This window comes from Ovis canadensis, chromosome 6 (assembly GCF_042477335.2).
Source record: "Ovis canadensis isolate MfBH-ARS-UI-01 breed Bighorn chromosome 6, ARS-UI_OviCan_v2, whole genome shotgun sequence".
NCBI classification, from domain to species: domain Eukaryota; kingdom Metazoa; phylum Chordata; class Mammalia; order Artiodactyla; family Bovidae; genus Ovis; species Ovis canadensis.
In genome coordinates, this window is record NC_091250.1 from 51,026,433 (window position 1) to 51,042,883 (window position 16,451).

General features: G+C 35.5%; 1 protein-coding gene across 2 annotated transcripts in view; it reads right to left on the reverse strand.

The window, feature by feature from the left end:
• Window positions 1-6,580: 6,580 nt before the first annotated feature.
• Window positions 6,581-16,451, reverse strand: part of MMRN1 (multimerin 1) — a 105,535-nt gene continuing 95,664 nt past the window's right edge. For both annotated transcript variants that reach the window (XM_069593702.1, XM_069593703.1), the window contains exons 8-9: window positions 9,002-9,154; window positions 6,581-7,727 (exon numbers count right to left, since the gene is read on the reverse strand). In XM_069593702.1, the coding sequence (XP_069449803.1) occupies window positions 7,306-7,727; window positions 9,002-9,154 (575 nt within the window). In that variant the 3' untranslated portion in view covers window positions 6,581-7,305. The remainder of the gene's footprint in view (window positions 7,728-9,001; window positions 9,155-16,451) is intronic.

The following is a 16,451-nucleotide window of genomic DNA, read 5'->3' on the forward strand; positions in this document are numbered from 1 at the left end:
GTGATATAAGGGCAGTGAGTAGCTTGTGTGATGTGTACTTCAAGAAGAGAACTGCAATTCAAATTCTGTATAATTACTTATTGGTAAGAGAAGTCATTCTTCCTGAGGTAGTAGCTATTTTGCCTTCTTGAAAATAGTCTCTTCACAAGGTCACTTGCCAAGATCATTTTTCCATTGGCGTGAAGAATACAGTTGTTGGCACAACTGCATCAGTGTGTTAAGTATGTAGCTAGGGCAGGTAAGTAGCTATTTGTTACAGCCCAGAATGAGATTATTTTAAGAAAATTCAGTGCTTTCATCACAGGCCTAAAACCTGTGTCTAACAAAGATAACAGCCTTAGCCAAATGTAGATGTCACATATTAATTTTCTAATTAAAAAATAATTAGAACTAGTTTACGTACTGGTGATCACAAACTTGAATATTCAAATTATTTTTGTTCCATCAAATTAAATAAAATGAATTTTACTAGAAAACTTTCTAAATTAGTAAAATTTAATTAATAAATTTAAGACATTTAGTCCTATTCAGTTCCCAGTATGCTTCTGTCTCAGTGATCTTCCATTAGTTGCAGTGCCAAGAACTTTATTGTTGGGCAAATGGTACCCAACCTCATTGGGTACCATTTGGAATTGGTACCATTGGGTAACAATGGGTACCATTGGAATTCTAAGATTCTTTACAGGCATCTTTGTCTGCCCATTTTTCAGAATACACTACAAAATCAGTTTTCAGATACCAATACTGCTCCAGTGATATTTAAAATAAATTTCTTAAGTATAAAAGCAGAGGTTCTTTTGTGATACCCAAGAATGCCCTTAGGATATTTTGGTAGTGGTTTTTGATTATGATGATGCTATTGTTGCTTTGTCGAATATGCCACATGGGATGAAAGAAACCAAAAAAATAATAGAGAAATTCAGTAATGGTCTTTGTTCGTTGCATGGGATAGAGTTCAGTTTGCTGTTAATATGGAGCTCTGTGAAAAGTTAAAACCCATGAATAACCTATCAGTTTGCTGACCATTTAAAGGAAATAGAATTAGTGCTTATGAAATAGAATCATGATTAAAAACCTTAATGACAAGCTTCAGAAAGGACAATGAAAGTAACATTAAAAAGACATGTAATCCCCGGAGAGTCTTTTAAATTTCATCTACAGAATAATTTCCACACTATTTAACTGCCTCCTCAGTAGGATTAAAGAGATCTAAACATGTTCGTTAAACAGCAAATCTATTAATACAATGGTGGGATATGGAATCAGGTGCAGAAGGGGGTTAAAAAAGGGCTTGAGACAGTGGGAGGCATCTCTGTAGAATATTCTTTGTTAAACACAAGGTGACTGTGACAAATAATGAAAATTAGTGCTTATGAGTATATCTAAAAAATTAGGATACGAAAAGCACATGTTCTTGACATATATTGGATGTTTAAATAGCAAGTACGTTTGTCAAAGTTAATATTTTTCCTATCATATTATTCATCTAGCTATCTCAAATGATTTTTGGAAATGGTTAGGTAGTACAAAGGTATTTTTCTACATACGTGTTCTGGTAAATTGTCATCCTTAATTCACAATTTTCATATAGATGAAGAAATAGATATGTGGTCCTCTTTATACAGATTCTGCACAATTAAATGCTTTGGTGATGGTGACAGCAAAGATCAATGAAGGGCAGTAAGTTACCAAAACAATTTTAACACTATCTGCAATTTTAGAAACTCTCTGTAATTGTCTTTTTCCTGGTAAGAAGAATCTAGTCAGTCAGTTTCTTCTCTGCTGGCTAAGTAAGCAAAGTAGAGTAGTTTTTACAAGAATGCCCAACCCTCGGGTTGTGTAATGTAGTATTTTCATTCTTAACTTGAGTGGACTTGATACAGTAGTTGTTCGATTTTAAAAGGGAATTCAAGTATTTTAATCCAAACTTTTGGATATAGATTTAAACACACTGGAAAAAACACTGACTCCTAGATGGTGGTCTTATAGCATTTTAATTGTAATCTTCATTGGGCTTGCTATAAGTATTTATTTGAATATAATAGGAAGTCACTCCTGGGTGTTCTTTGGAAGGAATGATGCTAAAGCTGAAACTGCAGTACTTTGGCCACCTCATGCGAAGAGTTGACTCATTGGAAAAGACTCTGATGCCTGGAGGGACTGGGGGCAGGAGGAAAGGGGACGACAGAGGATGAGATGGCTGGATGGCATCACTGACTCGATGGACGTGAGTTTGAGTGAACTCCTGGAGTTGGTGATGGACAGGGAGGCCTGGCCTGCTGCAATTCATGGGGTCACAAAGAGCTGGACACGACTGAGTGACTGAACTGAACTGAACTGAATAGGGAATCATGTTACAAACCAAAATCTGCTATAGATTGATATTTTTTAAATATGCAAATAACATTTTAAAATATTATAAATATTACTACATCTGACCCTTGTTTTCTGGGAAATGTTTTGACCAAAATCTGGGTTTTGATATTTCATAAAGAAACCCATGAATAAAAATAACTAAAAATCCTAAATTTGGACATTTCCAGAGTTTGGGATTGTTTAATTAGCATGTCAGCCCAGAGAAATGAACACTACGTTGTTATTGTTTTTTCCCCCAGCACAAACCCAATATAGCTGACTGAAGATTCTCACTGATCTCACAGATTATAACACTTCTCAGCTCATTGATGAAGCACTGGGTTTGAAACCACTGGGGCAGCAAACATCTCTGCCTCTAACCGGGAAGATCAACCAGAGTAAATGTGCAATCTAGAAAGAGTGGGCTATCATTTCTGCTCTGAAGTGTCCCACACGTGCTTGCAAAGATAGAGAATAGGCAAACAATTTTGAGAAAGGAGTGTTTCATTGCATTAAAAAATTGCCCTTGAAAGCAAAGATTATTACTCAACTAGTTTCTAATGTGAAAAAATTGACAGTAATAAACTGTAGCAGTTATTAAAAAAAGTGCCAAGTTGTCAACCCATTTCCTTCAGACTTGGATGAAAAGTTCATGGTAAAGATCTTAAATTTTATATATATAATACAAATAATGTATATATATAGATATAAAATTATTTAGAAGTATTTAGACATATATTAGATAAATGAAAACCTGAATTTACATATGACCAAATGTATGTGTAATGTAAATATCTATATATAAATAATGTTTATATATAACTGAACTTCTACCAATTAGAAGTTCATTCAATTCAGTGAGTTTATATTTTGAAACAGATGAATAACATTAAAAAAATTCCCTTTAAGAGCATTAATTAGTCAAGTGAAAATCAGTTTGGCTTATTTTTAGCATTTCCTGATGCCCCAATGGAGAAGGAAATGGCAACCCACTCCAGTATTGCCATGAACAGAGGAGCCTGGTGGGCTACAGTCACAAACAGTTACAAAGAGTCACAAAGAGTCAGCGTGGGATCACAAAGAGTTGGATGCAACTAAGAGACTGAGCTCAGGGCCCTAATGATCCTAGCCCATTCTCCAAAATGAGCAGTTTGGTAAGATAGTAAGAGAGAACAATTTAGGCTCACTTGGCTTTGAATATGAAGTTTCTTTATTCCTGGAGTGAGCCAAAAACAAGTAATGGAAGTTTGTCAGAGGTGTAGGAAATAGAGGGAGGTTGGTTATTCAGTTCAGTTCAGTCTCTCAGTTGTGTCTGACTCTCTGTGCCCCTATGGGCTCACAAAGTTGCCATCACCAACTCCTAGAACTTGCTCAATCTCATGTCCATTGAGTCAGTGATGCCATCCAACCATCTCATCCTCTGTTGTCCCCTTCTCCTCTTGCCTTCAATCTTTCCCAGCATCAGGGGCTTTTCCAATGAGTTAGTTCTTCACATCAGGTGGCCAAAGTATTGGAATTTCAGCTTCAGCATCAGTCTTTCCAATGAATATTCAGGACTGGTTTCCTTCAGGATTGACTGGATTGATTTTCTTGCAGTCCAAGGGACCCTCAAGGAGTCTTCTCCAACACCACACTTCAAAAGTATCAATTCTTCAATGCTCAGCTTTCTTTATAGTCCAACTCTCACATCCATACATGACTACTGGAAAAACCATAGCTTTGACTAGACAGACTTTTGTTGGCAGAATTCGTTATTAAAGATACATTTTCCATTCTTATGGAACTATTCATGATTTTGGTGAGAGTAAATCTCAGCATGACTCTGAATAATGTATTTCAAATGCAGTATCTGTCTGTACTGATTTACTTGATATTTATTTTTACGTTACTTTAATATATGATTTATCCTGTCTGTCACAAAGTGGCTATTTATTAAATAATTGATGAATGAATGGGTATGAAATTGTCATCACTAATTAGAGTCTGAGTATACTTTGGGAGTTTGCTAGGCAGGAAGGTCTGGTGAGAGAGAATAGCTCTGGAATTCAATCTGAAAAATAATATCCATTAAAGTCTACTGTGTGCATAAGGAAAATCAAGAAAATCCCAGTGTTCTTTTTTAATATATGGAAAAACTTGATCATGACAGTTACAAATATGTTGCTAAGCTGTCCTGAATAATATTGTATGGCTTTTAAAAAGATACACAAAGAAGTTCACAGAAACTTAGTGGCCACAATGCCTTTTGGTAATTGTTGGCAATTTGTCATTTAATTGTGCATTTCTACAAATATGTGTAAAAATATAGGATAAAATTGGTAATTAAAACCCAAACACTAAAGCATTATTTAATGCTAAATGTTCTAAATTATCTAATTACAAAATCAAAAATTAAATTGTGCGTGGCAATGACAAATATTGTTAAATGACTCACTTCCTACTGTTCTTGCTCTTACAGGAAAGGCAGTGCATTGAAATCACTGGTATCTGTTGAAAAGTATAATTGGAAAGCAAAAATTCTGTTTAATCTAGGAGTATTTGAAGTAATAAACATTTCAGATTGTGATGTTATTTTAGGCATGGACTATGGAAATTATCAAAATTCTCCAAATACTTTTGAAAATAACACATTTACACATAGAGGAGAAACTGTCAGTCATTCGGCCTTCATTTGTCAGCAACTGGCTTCCACTCTTCCTGGTGTACTGAGGCTGGGCTGTGAGGGCACAGCAATTTTGGCTCAACATGACACATTCTGCTGGGCAATACACACTTCACACTTACCTGCAGGGCTGTCCAAGTTTCATTAGGCTGCAGGTTGAAATCTTTACAGATTGGCATAGAGTATGTGTTGTGTGTTCCTTCCTTTATATTGATTGGCAGTCCTCTGCTGTGTGGATATATCTGAGTTTGCTTAAATATTCATCTGTTGCCTAACATGTGGGTAAAACCTAGTTTTTGGCTATTACATACAAAGTTACTGTCAACATTTGTATACACCTCTCTGCTTGGACATGTGCATTCAAGTTTTAGAAAATTTGAAAAAAAATTGTTTCTGCTCTGAGGAAATAATATTTTCACTTTTAAGATTGGCAGCAGTTTTAAATACTGTAAGTTTTGATTAGTATGTCTTTCTTGGGGGCAGTGAGTACTCCTTAACATGAGTAAACTGGATAACAATCTTCTCAAGGGCCTTTTGATAGAACTTTTAGCAAAGTAGAAATATACGCTTATCTTTTGTTCTTGAAATTCTCACAATTTCCTGAACTACTGTGAAACTTACCCACTTATGTGCCTCTGTTTCTCACCAGTGTAAAGAGAATAATACATGATACATATCTCATAAGGTTAGTACATTATTCATAGGATTATAATAAGCATTAAATAAATTAATTGATGAGGAATGTTTTCCATACCAAAAACTTTTACTTCTTTCTTAGAATGTCTTACAGGAATTTCTTCTTCAGAAATATCTTTTTAAATATATAAGGAATGTGTGTTTAAGAGTGTTCACTACAATAATATTGTTATAATGAAGCATTGGAGATAATCCAAATGAACTTCAAAGGGATTGTTAAATCAATTATGGTACATCTGTAGGAAGTAAGATAGAGAAAGGATGCAAGTGGGTGCTAGAGAAGAAGGTTCTAAATCCTACCTTAGTCCTTCCTAGCTGTGGAACTTGGTTAATACCCACCTTTTAAAAATGTTGTAAGGAATCAATGAGATGTTACGTATTAGCTGCATAGAAGAGAACCAGGGCACAGGAAGCATACCATAAATCCATACATCATAATATCACCATGGGATATATGCACCTGTTATAAAAATGCAATCAGGTCTGCATGTGTTGCCATAGGATACTTATTATAGAAAGGTGTTTTTTATTTTTCCCCTGTATATATTGTATGGGCTTCCTTGGTGGCTCAGTGGTAAAGAATCTGCCTGCTGGTTCAGGAGCCCCGGTTCGATCTCTGGGTGAGAAAGATCCAGTGGAGACGGAAGTGGCAACCCTGCTCCAGTATTCTTGCCTGGGAAATCCCATGGATACAGGAGCCTGCTGGGCTGCAGTCCATGAAGTCACGAAGAGTTGAGTGTGACAGAGCACACATGGTTATTGTATGATGAAAGAAAGATAGAATATCCACTTCTGTGTCTTTAGACTTGGGTGTAAATGTTCGTGTGTTAACTATTTCTTTATTCTCTAATTATAGGAAGAAAAAAATAATCTTTTAGAAAAATTTTATTGATGTATAGTTGGCTTACAATGTGTTAGTTTGTGGTGTATAGCAATTGATTGAGTTACACACATATATATATGGTTTTTCATATTCTTTTCCTTTATGGCTTTTCACTGGATATTGAATATAGTTTAGGAAGGAAACAATAGTAAAACATATTTCAATTTTCTAATTCAAGTTAAAAATTTTTCATTACAAGTGAAAATTTCAATATGTAAAATTTTAAACTAACAGAAAAAACTGAAAATCAAAGTTAAAGGAAGACTTCTTGGTCTTTGAGTGCTTTGAACTTATGATTTTAAGAAACATATGTTATATATTTATGCACACAAGGAATCACAAAAGTTAAATGTTTTGTTGAAAAGATTACTGTGACTGGCAATATTGACTGATTGTCCTTTTATAATATTCCTTTATATTGCAATGCCTTAACATGAAAGAACAAAAATAGGAATGGTTATGCTAAAAAACTAATTTTGTTTTCTATGCTACTAAACCTCTTTAGGAGCAAAAATTCCTTCATATATGGGTTGTCTAAAAGATAATTAAATAATTTTGTGAAATAAACAAACTTAGAGCCTTACTCAGATTTTACAAAGAGATTCGTTTTCATTCATGTTGAAAAACCAAAAACAGAGCAGATGTGCATGCAAAGATAAATAAAAACCCTGGCTGCTTCTCAGTAAAGGTGACTGTCTTTCATGCTAATTTATGTACGGTATAATAAGTAACCACTAAATGTAGTGGCAGGGGGAAATTTGGCTGGAATTGTTCCTTTTACAAGGCGCAACCACACTTCCTGCCCATAATTCAATTCTAATAAGGCATCCCCAGTCAAAACCCTATCACAGTGTATTTCACTGTTTCCATTTTCAGACTCAAATGTAAGCTTGTCTACTCCATCAACCACTAAAAATCCAGATATATGAGCACTAACTGACTCAATGGTATACTTAAAAACATACACCCCAAGATAGGGGATTCTGAATTTTCCAGTTCTTGGCGTATATGAGGCTCCGTAGTTGACATCCAAGTTATTAAATAAGATAGGACCAGGTGTAGTCATTCCGTAAGTATGAGATGCAAAAAATGCCACCATCGGTGCATATCTGTAAGTTCCTTTTGAAAAATCTGTTAGTGGAAAAAAATGGAAAGAGTTGATTTTCATGTTTTGATCTTGTTTATATCTTTAATCTTTATCTCAGTTACAAAAAGGCTTAGTAGAAGTAAAATGGTCACTCACTGGACTTAACAAGGGCATGTGTGTCTGGATGTCTGCCTTTTTTCCTGCCTGAACTACCCAAAATTGCTTAGTCTCTCTGAGACTCAGTTTCTCCACTTAGATCATGGTAGAATGACAGTAACACTCAATATATCATTCACAAGAATGCCTCAAAGATTAATTTGTGTGTGTCTTTGATCTCTCTAGAGATGAAGGGATTCAAAGCATTTTATGATTATTATGGTATGCCAGAATGTTTTAAAGCCTCTTGCATGAATTAAAGCTGACATGATGTAGAAACAATTTCTTCTGCACGTTGTCAAACAGTTTCTGGAGGCTAAAACGGAAACCCAAGGAAATCATATGCACTATACAGAGGTAGACAAAAGCAATCTTCTATGTAATTAATGCCAAACGTACTTACAAAGGCTGAGATTTAAGAGCAGACTAAAAAATTCACTCTTTATTATGCAGCATATTATTAAGAAAAGCCTGATTTGAAACATATTTTTGCCATCATTTTAAAGAGAATATATATTAAGCACTGCACACATTTTTCTTGTGTGAAAATAAAAAATGATACACTCTGGAAGTAAATCTATAGCAACCAATACTTATGTAAGCAAATGGACAAAAAGGCATCTTGCTCTACTCACTACATTTTAGCATAGTCTAACAGCCCTCAGCCAGTCAGAACGGTATTATGACCTTCCTAGAAGACACTGCTATACACTTATTAAAGCTTTATTCAAGGGATCAGGTTTGATATGAATCAAAGATGTATTCTTGTTTGAGGAGAAAAAGTTTATATATATATATGTATGTATATACATTATTATACATATATATTATATGGCATATATATAATATATATTTTCTTTTAAGAAAGTATAATTTATATTTTCTTATGCAATATATATTTTAAGATGCACTAAAAAAAAACAAGTTGGGGGATTTTTAATAAACTACTTCTATTAAACCAACATTGAAAATTTCAACTAGTGTATATGAATTAGTTTACCTGACAAAACCATGTATGTTATTCAGTGAATTTCAGACGTAAAAGGAATTAATCCTGAAGTGAGTCCAGATTAAGCAGGTCTAAACATTCATTTGTAAACATTTCAAAAAATATTTTTGTTTAGGACATTGAGCAAATCCAAGGACACAAGCACTTTCTTACCTGGAGCTAAAGCATTTTCTCCTGCCACCTTGACAGTACAGTTGTCACCAGTAAAAGGATGTCGGCAAGCACAGATAAAGCTAGTTCTTGCGTTTATACACGTACCCCCATTCTGGCACGGGGATCTACTACAGTATGAATACTCCTCTGTTACTGAAAAAGAATCAAGACAAAAGAGGGTAAAAATGATCTGTTTTTCTGTTGATGTCAAATTAGAGTTTGCAGCAGAATGGGAAAAACACTGAGTCAGAAATAGGAAAAATGCATTCCCAGGCCCAGATCACCCACCAATGCAGTCATGGGATTTCACGAAATATCTGAACTCTCTGAGCTGCTGCTTCTGAAGCCCTTTCCTGCTTCTTGGAAGTGAGAATAATTCTGTGATCCACTGCATTTATATGTGTTAAATATTAAGATTTTTGTCAACTGTAGAACTAATAGGCTATCTGGACACACAATCACATACAATTGAAACCAGTGCATGATGAGGGTAATATTTCAAATCACAGAAGGAAAACAGTCTGATCAATAAATGGTGCTAAACTAACTGTATTTTCATAAAAATATAAATTCCATGTGCATAAAAATACTAAATGTGAAAAATGATTACATTATAATCAAATAAACAGAATATCTTTGTTGAGCTTTAAAATTTTAGAAAGCTCTTTCAACACAAAATAAGAGAAAAATCCTGATGTTTGACCACCTAGACTCAAAACTCATTTGCAATGAAAGCCACACATTATGAAATTTCAAAGTGCTAGGTGAAGAGAAAATTTTGTTTTACAGACACAACAATCTAATGACTAATATCTATAATAAATAAAAAGTTCTGACTAATCCCCACAAAAAAGAGTGTAACCCTGTAAAAATTGCGGCAAATGAGCAAGTAATATGAGCTGGGAAGTCAGTGAACAACTATAGTTTAAAACTTATTCAACCTCATTACTAATTAAGGAGTAACAAATTACCATCAACAACATTTTATATCAGGTGGCAACATTTAAAAACAAAACAGGCATGCAGAAAAATAAGCATTCTCATATAATGTTGGTTAGACCGTATATTATTGGAACCTTTGAATAGGACAATTTGACAGAATTAAAAATGTTCATTTGCTTTGAGCCAGAAATTTCTCCCAGCAGAATATATATTCCAGACACACTTGCACAAAGATAATGTTCAAGAAATTTCTTCATGATATCATTTGCACTAGTGAAGAATAGTAGGACCCCTAAATGACCACTGATGAAGGGACTTGCTAAATGAACTATAAATCTTTTCAGCAGAGCTTCCCTGTGTCTCAGACAGTAAAGAATCTGCATGCAATGGAGGAGACCTGGGTTCTATCTATGGGTCGGAAAGATTCCCTGGAGAAGGGAATGGCAACCCACTCCGGTATTCTTGCCTGGGGAATCCCATGGACAGAGGAGCCTGGTGAGCTACAGTCCATAGAGTAACAAAGAGTCAGACAGGACTAAGAGACGAACACCATTACTACCACTCTCTTTTCAGCAAGGGATATTCAGTTCAGTTCAGTCGCTCAGTCGTGTCCGACTCTTTGCGACCCCATGAATCGCAGCCCGCCAGGCCTCCCTGTCCATCACCATCTCCCCGAGTTCACTCAGACTCACGTCCATCGAGTCAGTGATGCCATCCAGCCATCTCATCCTCTGTCGTCCCCTTCTCCTCCTGCCCCCAATCCCTCCCAGCATCAGAGTCTTTTCCAATTAGTCAACTCTTCGCATGAGGTGGCCAAAGTACTGGAGCTCCAGCTCCAGCACCATTCCTTCCAAAGAAATGCCAGGGCTGATCTCTTTCAGAATGGACTGGCTGGATCTCCTTGCAGTCCAAGGGACTCTCAAGAGTCTTCTCCAACACCACAGTTCAAAAGCATCAATTCTTCGGTGCTCAGCTTTTTTCACAGTCCAACTCTCACATCCATACATGACCACAGGAAAAACCATAGCCTTGACTAGACGGACCTTTGTCGGAATATTAGACAGCAGTAAAAGAGTGGGATAAATCCCCAACATACTCAATTTGCTGAAGACAGTGTTTCAGTTCACTTATTAAATATAGAATAATTTCAGTTATTTAGAAAGCCTCAAGTTATAAATATGGTCATAAACAATAAATATGGTTATAAACGTAATACATAATGTGGAAAGAAAAGGTTGTAAGAATACATTGCTGGATACAGTTACCGCTATGGCTCCACCTTGTGGAAATAGTGTAAACTGTTTACAATTCATTCACTTCAAAACATGGTCACTGATGGTTTTTAAATTTAAGGTTATTTGCTTTAACATCTACCTCGAGTGAGATCTATAAATATTTTAAATGCATTATACTTCATATTTAAATAATTCAAATTCACATAAAATGTAACCAAACTGCATGCCTGTGTAATTAGAATGAAAAAAATTTTTTAAAGTCCGGCTGATTTACAGTGTTATGTTATTAGTTTCAGGTGTACAGCATAATGATTCAATATTTTAATAAACTATACTCCACTTAAAGTTATGATAAGATATTGGCTATATTCTCATTTTGGAAAAATATTTAATGGATACTTGTTAAGTACAGAACCTTGTAACAAACAACTAAAGATGGGTTGGCACTGATTTGTCAGTTGAAGCTATTTCTACTTCATTACACAGTCAGCTACAAATCTACTTTTGTATATCATCTGATTTGTATTTTTTTTACTTTATTACTAAAATATTTTTTAAATGGTTAGATACCTTTATAAGTTCCTGTACATATTTGTGTTCAATGGGCAATTTGTCCTTGAATTAATAAAAATCAGACTCTAAATAAAACATCATTTTCTTTTTTGTTTTAGATCTTTCCTGTCTGTAGAATTGCATACATTCTTTTAATTGTTTGATGCTCTGAAGTTCCTGTTGAATTTATCAGGCCTGTGTGCGTGCTTAGTCACTCAATCGTGTCCAGCTATTTGTGACCCCAGGATTGTGGCCCACCAGGCTCCTCTGTCCATGGGATTTCCCAGGCAAGAAGACTGGAATGGGATGCCATTTCCTTCTCCAGGGGACCTTCCCCACCCAGAGGTCGAATTCATGTCTCCTGTGTCTTCTGCATTGCAGGTGAATTCCTCACCCACCGAGTCATCATATGATTGCACATTTGTGCCTACTTTCAATTAGAGTGTGAGCTTTTGTGAGGACAGGGCTCAGGGTTCCCACTTCTTAAACTTTGTGTCACTACTGACCAGCGCAGTGCTTGACACATAGAAGTACTGAACTGTCTTTGTAAAGACGAATAAACAAAGCGATGGAAGATTGAGTAGATGATCTCACCCTTTATCTAATACTCTATTTCTTTCACTTTTTCTCAAAGATCAGGTAGTGTTTGATCCTATGATGTCGTTGGTGTGTTCTTCTAGAGACATGGAATTATTTCAAGCAAACTTTCCACAACTTCTATCTTGGGCAGAACTTCAAACTCCTTCTAGTCCATTTATTTTCTTTGATGAAGATCAGTACAATTAAGTTTGGCCAACTCAATATTCTCTCATTTTGTGCAAATAGTGTGACTAACCTGTTAAGATTCATTTCTCTGCTCTGAACAGAACTAAAATTCCTTTACCACTGTACTGGAATGTTTCATAAGTCTCAATTTGTTCTGATCTTTGCTTTCTGAACCCTGATATGTGCTCAAGTTATACTTCTGTATTAATCCTACTTTCACATTTTATAAAGACTCTTGTTAAATTTGAACTGCTTGAAGAATTCCTTACATTTTCAAAGCCCTCTGTCTTTGCCAATATTTACCATTCTTTATTTTAATTGCTTGTTTAATGTCTGAACTCCATGAGAAGAGAGGTTGTGTTTAATTTACCCCTCTATCCACTTAATTTTTCTCAGTGCTCATTCAGCACTTATTCAATAGGCATTTGATGAATAATGGAGGGACACTTCATACTGATGTTTTCTACTTCTATTTTTGTTTGTAATACACTTAGCACCATACATGTTTTATATAATATTTTATTTTTATTTATTACTTATTTAAATTATTTTTATTTTTAATGCCTAGTTCTAGATTAGCATCACGATTTTATTTTTTTATTTCATCATTTACACAGTAACATTGTGCAGGACTGATAACTCTGATCCCTGCTGAGGTCAGAATGGAGTTTCTAACAGACTTGTGAGAAGACCTCTCAGTGCCTCTGGGCAACTTTTGTCATACACAGAGGGAAGCACTATATGAATCCACCAGTATCTGCTCTAGAGACTTTGTCTACACAACATTATAACTTTTCTTTATCTTTCATCCTGATGCCAATGCTAACATGTTTTCACCCTCATACTAATGTATGTATTAATTTCAGTGCTATTCTGTTTCATCATTTATCAACACCATACCTATCAAATAAGTCGTATCCTTTCATTGCTCTAAAAACACTTCATCTGTCCCTTTCCAACAACTTCTAGAAATGTGAGCAGTTGTTTATATTACTTTTTCAGATTCATTGCCTGTTCATAATGAACAGGCACTCATACTCTGTTCATTAGTTAAAGATGGATGGAAACATTGTTTTCAACCATCTTTACTACTTTTCCTTCAAATTATCAGTTTTTATTCTGTTCTTTTAAATTCACATCTGTGGTTATTGATCTTGTTTGTGGGATCATTTTCTCAACACTTCAAATATAATTTAAAGCTCCTTTAATCATATCAGCAATCTTTACCAAATAGATTAGCCCTGTCTCACATGATTTACTCTAACACTTGTCATTTATATTTATCCTAAGTCACCATTCAGAAAACAAAATATTTTTTACTCAACATTATCATCTGTTTTTGCCTTTTTCTTTAGAGTTATAATCTTCAATCAAAAGAATATTAAAAATGGCAAAGGTACTGAAATATGTTCAACAATGTTAGTCATTAAGAGAATGCAAAATAATATCACAATTAAATACAATAATAATCTATTAAAATAGTAAAATAAACACTTGGCAATGCCAAGTGCTGACAAGATCATGGAGCAATTAGGATTCTCATACATTTCTAACGGAAATGGCGAGTGGTTGACAAGTTCTTACAAAGTTAAAACTATATTTATTTTATGACTAAGTTATGCTACTGCTGCATAACTCAGGAGAAATGAAAACTATGTATGCACAAAAACCTGTATGTATGAATGTAAACCTGAATGTTTACAGCAGCTTTATTCATAATCACCTCAAACTGTAAACAGCCAAAACATCCTTCAATTGCTAAACGGGTAAACAAACTGTAAGTCCATCCATACAATGGACCACTATTCGGTGATAAAAAGGAACACATGCAACAAAGGATCTCAAATATACCAGGTGAAAGAAGCCAGGCTCAAAAGCCTACACAGTATGAAAGATAAAGAAAAGTTATAATGTTGTGGTGGACATAGTATCTAGAGCAGATACTGGTGGATTTGCATAATGTTTTACATGATTTAATGTAAAAGATACTCTGCAAAAGATAAAAAGGCAAGGGGAGAAAACATATCACTTTTGACAGTGACTGGGAGTAGAGGTAGATTTGATTAAAAAGGCACATAAGAGAATTTGAGGGTGTGATGGAACTGTTCTCCATCTTGACTTTTTCGGAGATTACATGACTACCCATCTGTCAGAATTCACAGACTGCATGTCAAAAATAGTGAATTAAAGAAAAAAAAAAAAGTGAATTTAACTCCATGTAAATTATAGCAACAATAAATAGACATCTCCCCAACATTTTTATTTCTATTATTTTGTTTGCACAGGTCCTCCTTCTACATCATTATGTCTTTTTAAAAAATCTTTTCTTTTTTCTTAAAGACTTTGATTCAGAGGCTCATGTACTTGCCTGGTTCTGACTGCTCCTTTTTCTCTCTCCCATGGTTCTATCTTCAGTTCTCTACTTTTTCTCTAGCTACCTAATTTACTTCTGTGCCCCCAACTATCATCTCACTGCAATAATTTCCAGTTTTTATCTACAAACCCTTTTCTGGTTCCAGACCTACATTACTCATTGACTTTTGGACATTTCCATAGGGATAGAGGTGGCTTAGTGGTAAAGAATTCGCCTACCAATGCAGGTGATCTTCCCAACCCAATTGGGAAGGAGGGTGTGGCAACCCTGGAGGAGGGTGTGGCAACCAACTCCAGTATTATTTCCTGGAAAATTTCATGGACAGAAGAGCCTAGCAAGGGGCAGTCCATGGGGTCACAAAGAATCGGACATGACTGAGCGATTGGGCATGCAGAAGCTCACACACACACACAAGGATAGAGAGCTTTAAACTAGTGTATCACAGACTAAACTTCTCTTCCCCTGTGCATCTGTACTTCCTTCTTAAACTTTCTCTTTCCATTAATGGAATGACTGACTTCTTATCCCTGATACTTTATTTAAATGTTGGTGTTATTTTTATTCTAAGATTTTGTGTTTTCAATTGGCTGTTTTCTGTTAAATATATATTCACATTTAACTAACGGTCCCAGTTTTCATTTTGTTCCTTTCTCTATCACCTATTGAGGTCTTAATATATTCCAGTCAGGATAGTTGTAATTTTGTGACTGATCTGTGGAAGAACTTATAATAAATCTTAATAATGCACACTCATGATTATGCTATCAGTCAGTTCAGTTGCTCAGTCATGTCCAACTCTTTGTGACCCCATGGACTGCAGCATTCCAGACTTCCCTGTCCATCACTAACTCCTGAAGCTTGCTCAAACTCACGTTAATTGAGCTGGTGATGCCATTCAACTATCTCATCCTCTGTAGTCCCCTTTCCCCCCTACCTTCAATCTTTCCCACCATTAGGGTCTTTTCCAATTAAAAGGGTCTTTTCCACCTGTTCTTTGCATCAGGTGGCCAAAGTATTGGAGTTTCACCTTCAACATCAGTCCTTCTAATGAATATTCAGGGCTGATTTCCTTTAGGATGGACTGGTTGGATCTCCTTGCAGTCCAAGGGACTCTCAAGAGTCTTCTCCAACACCACAGTTCAAAAGCATCAATCCTTCGGCACTCAGGTTTCTTTATGGTCCAACTCTCACATCTAAACATGACTACTGGAAAAACCATAGCTTTGAGTAGATGGACCTTTGTCAACAAAGTAATGTCTCTGCTTTTTAACATGTCTGGGTTGACCATAGCTTTTCTTCCAAGGAGCAAGTGTCTTTTAATTTCATGGCTGCTGTCACCATCTGTAGTGATTTTGGAGCTCAATAAAACAGTCTGACAATGTTTCCATTGTTTCCCCATCTATTTGCCATGAAGTGATGTAACCCGATGCCATGATCTTCATTTTTTGAATGCTGAATTTTAAGCCGTCTTTTTCACTCTGCTCTTTCACTTTCATCAAGAGGCTCTTTAGTTCCTTTTCACTTTCTGCCATAAGGGTGGTGTCATCTGCATATCTGAGGTTATTGATTATCTTACACTCTT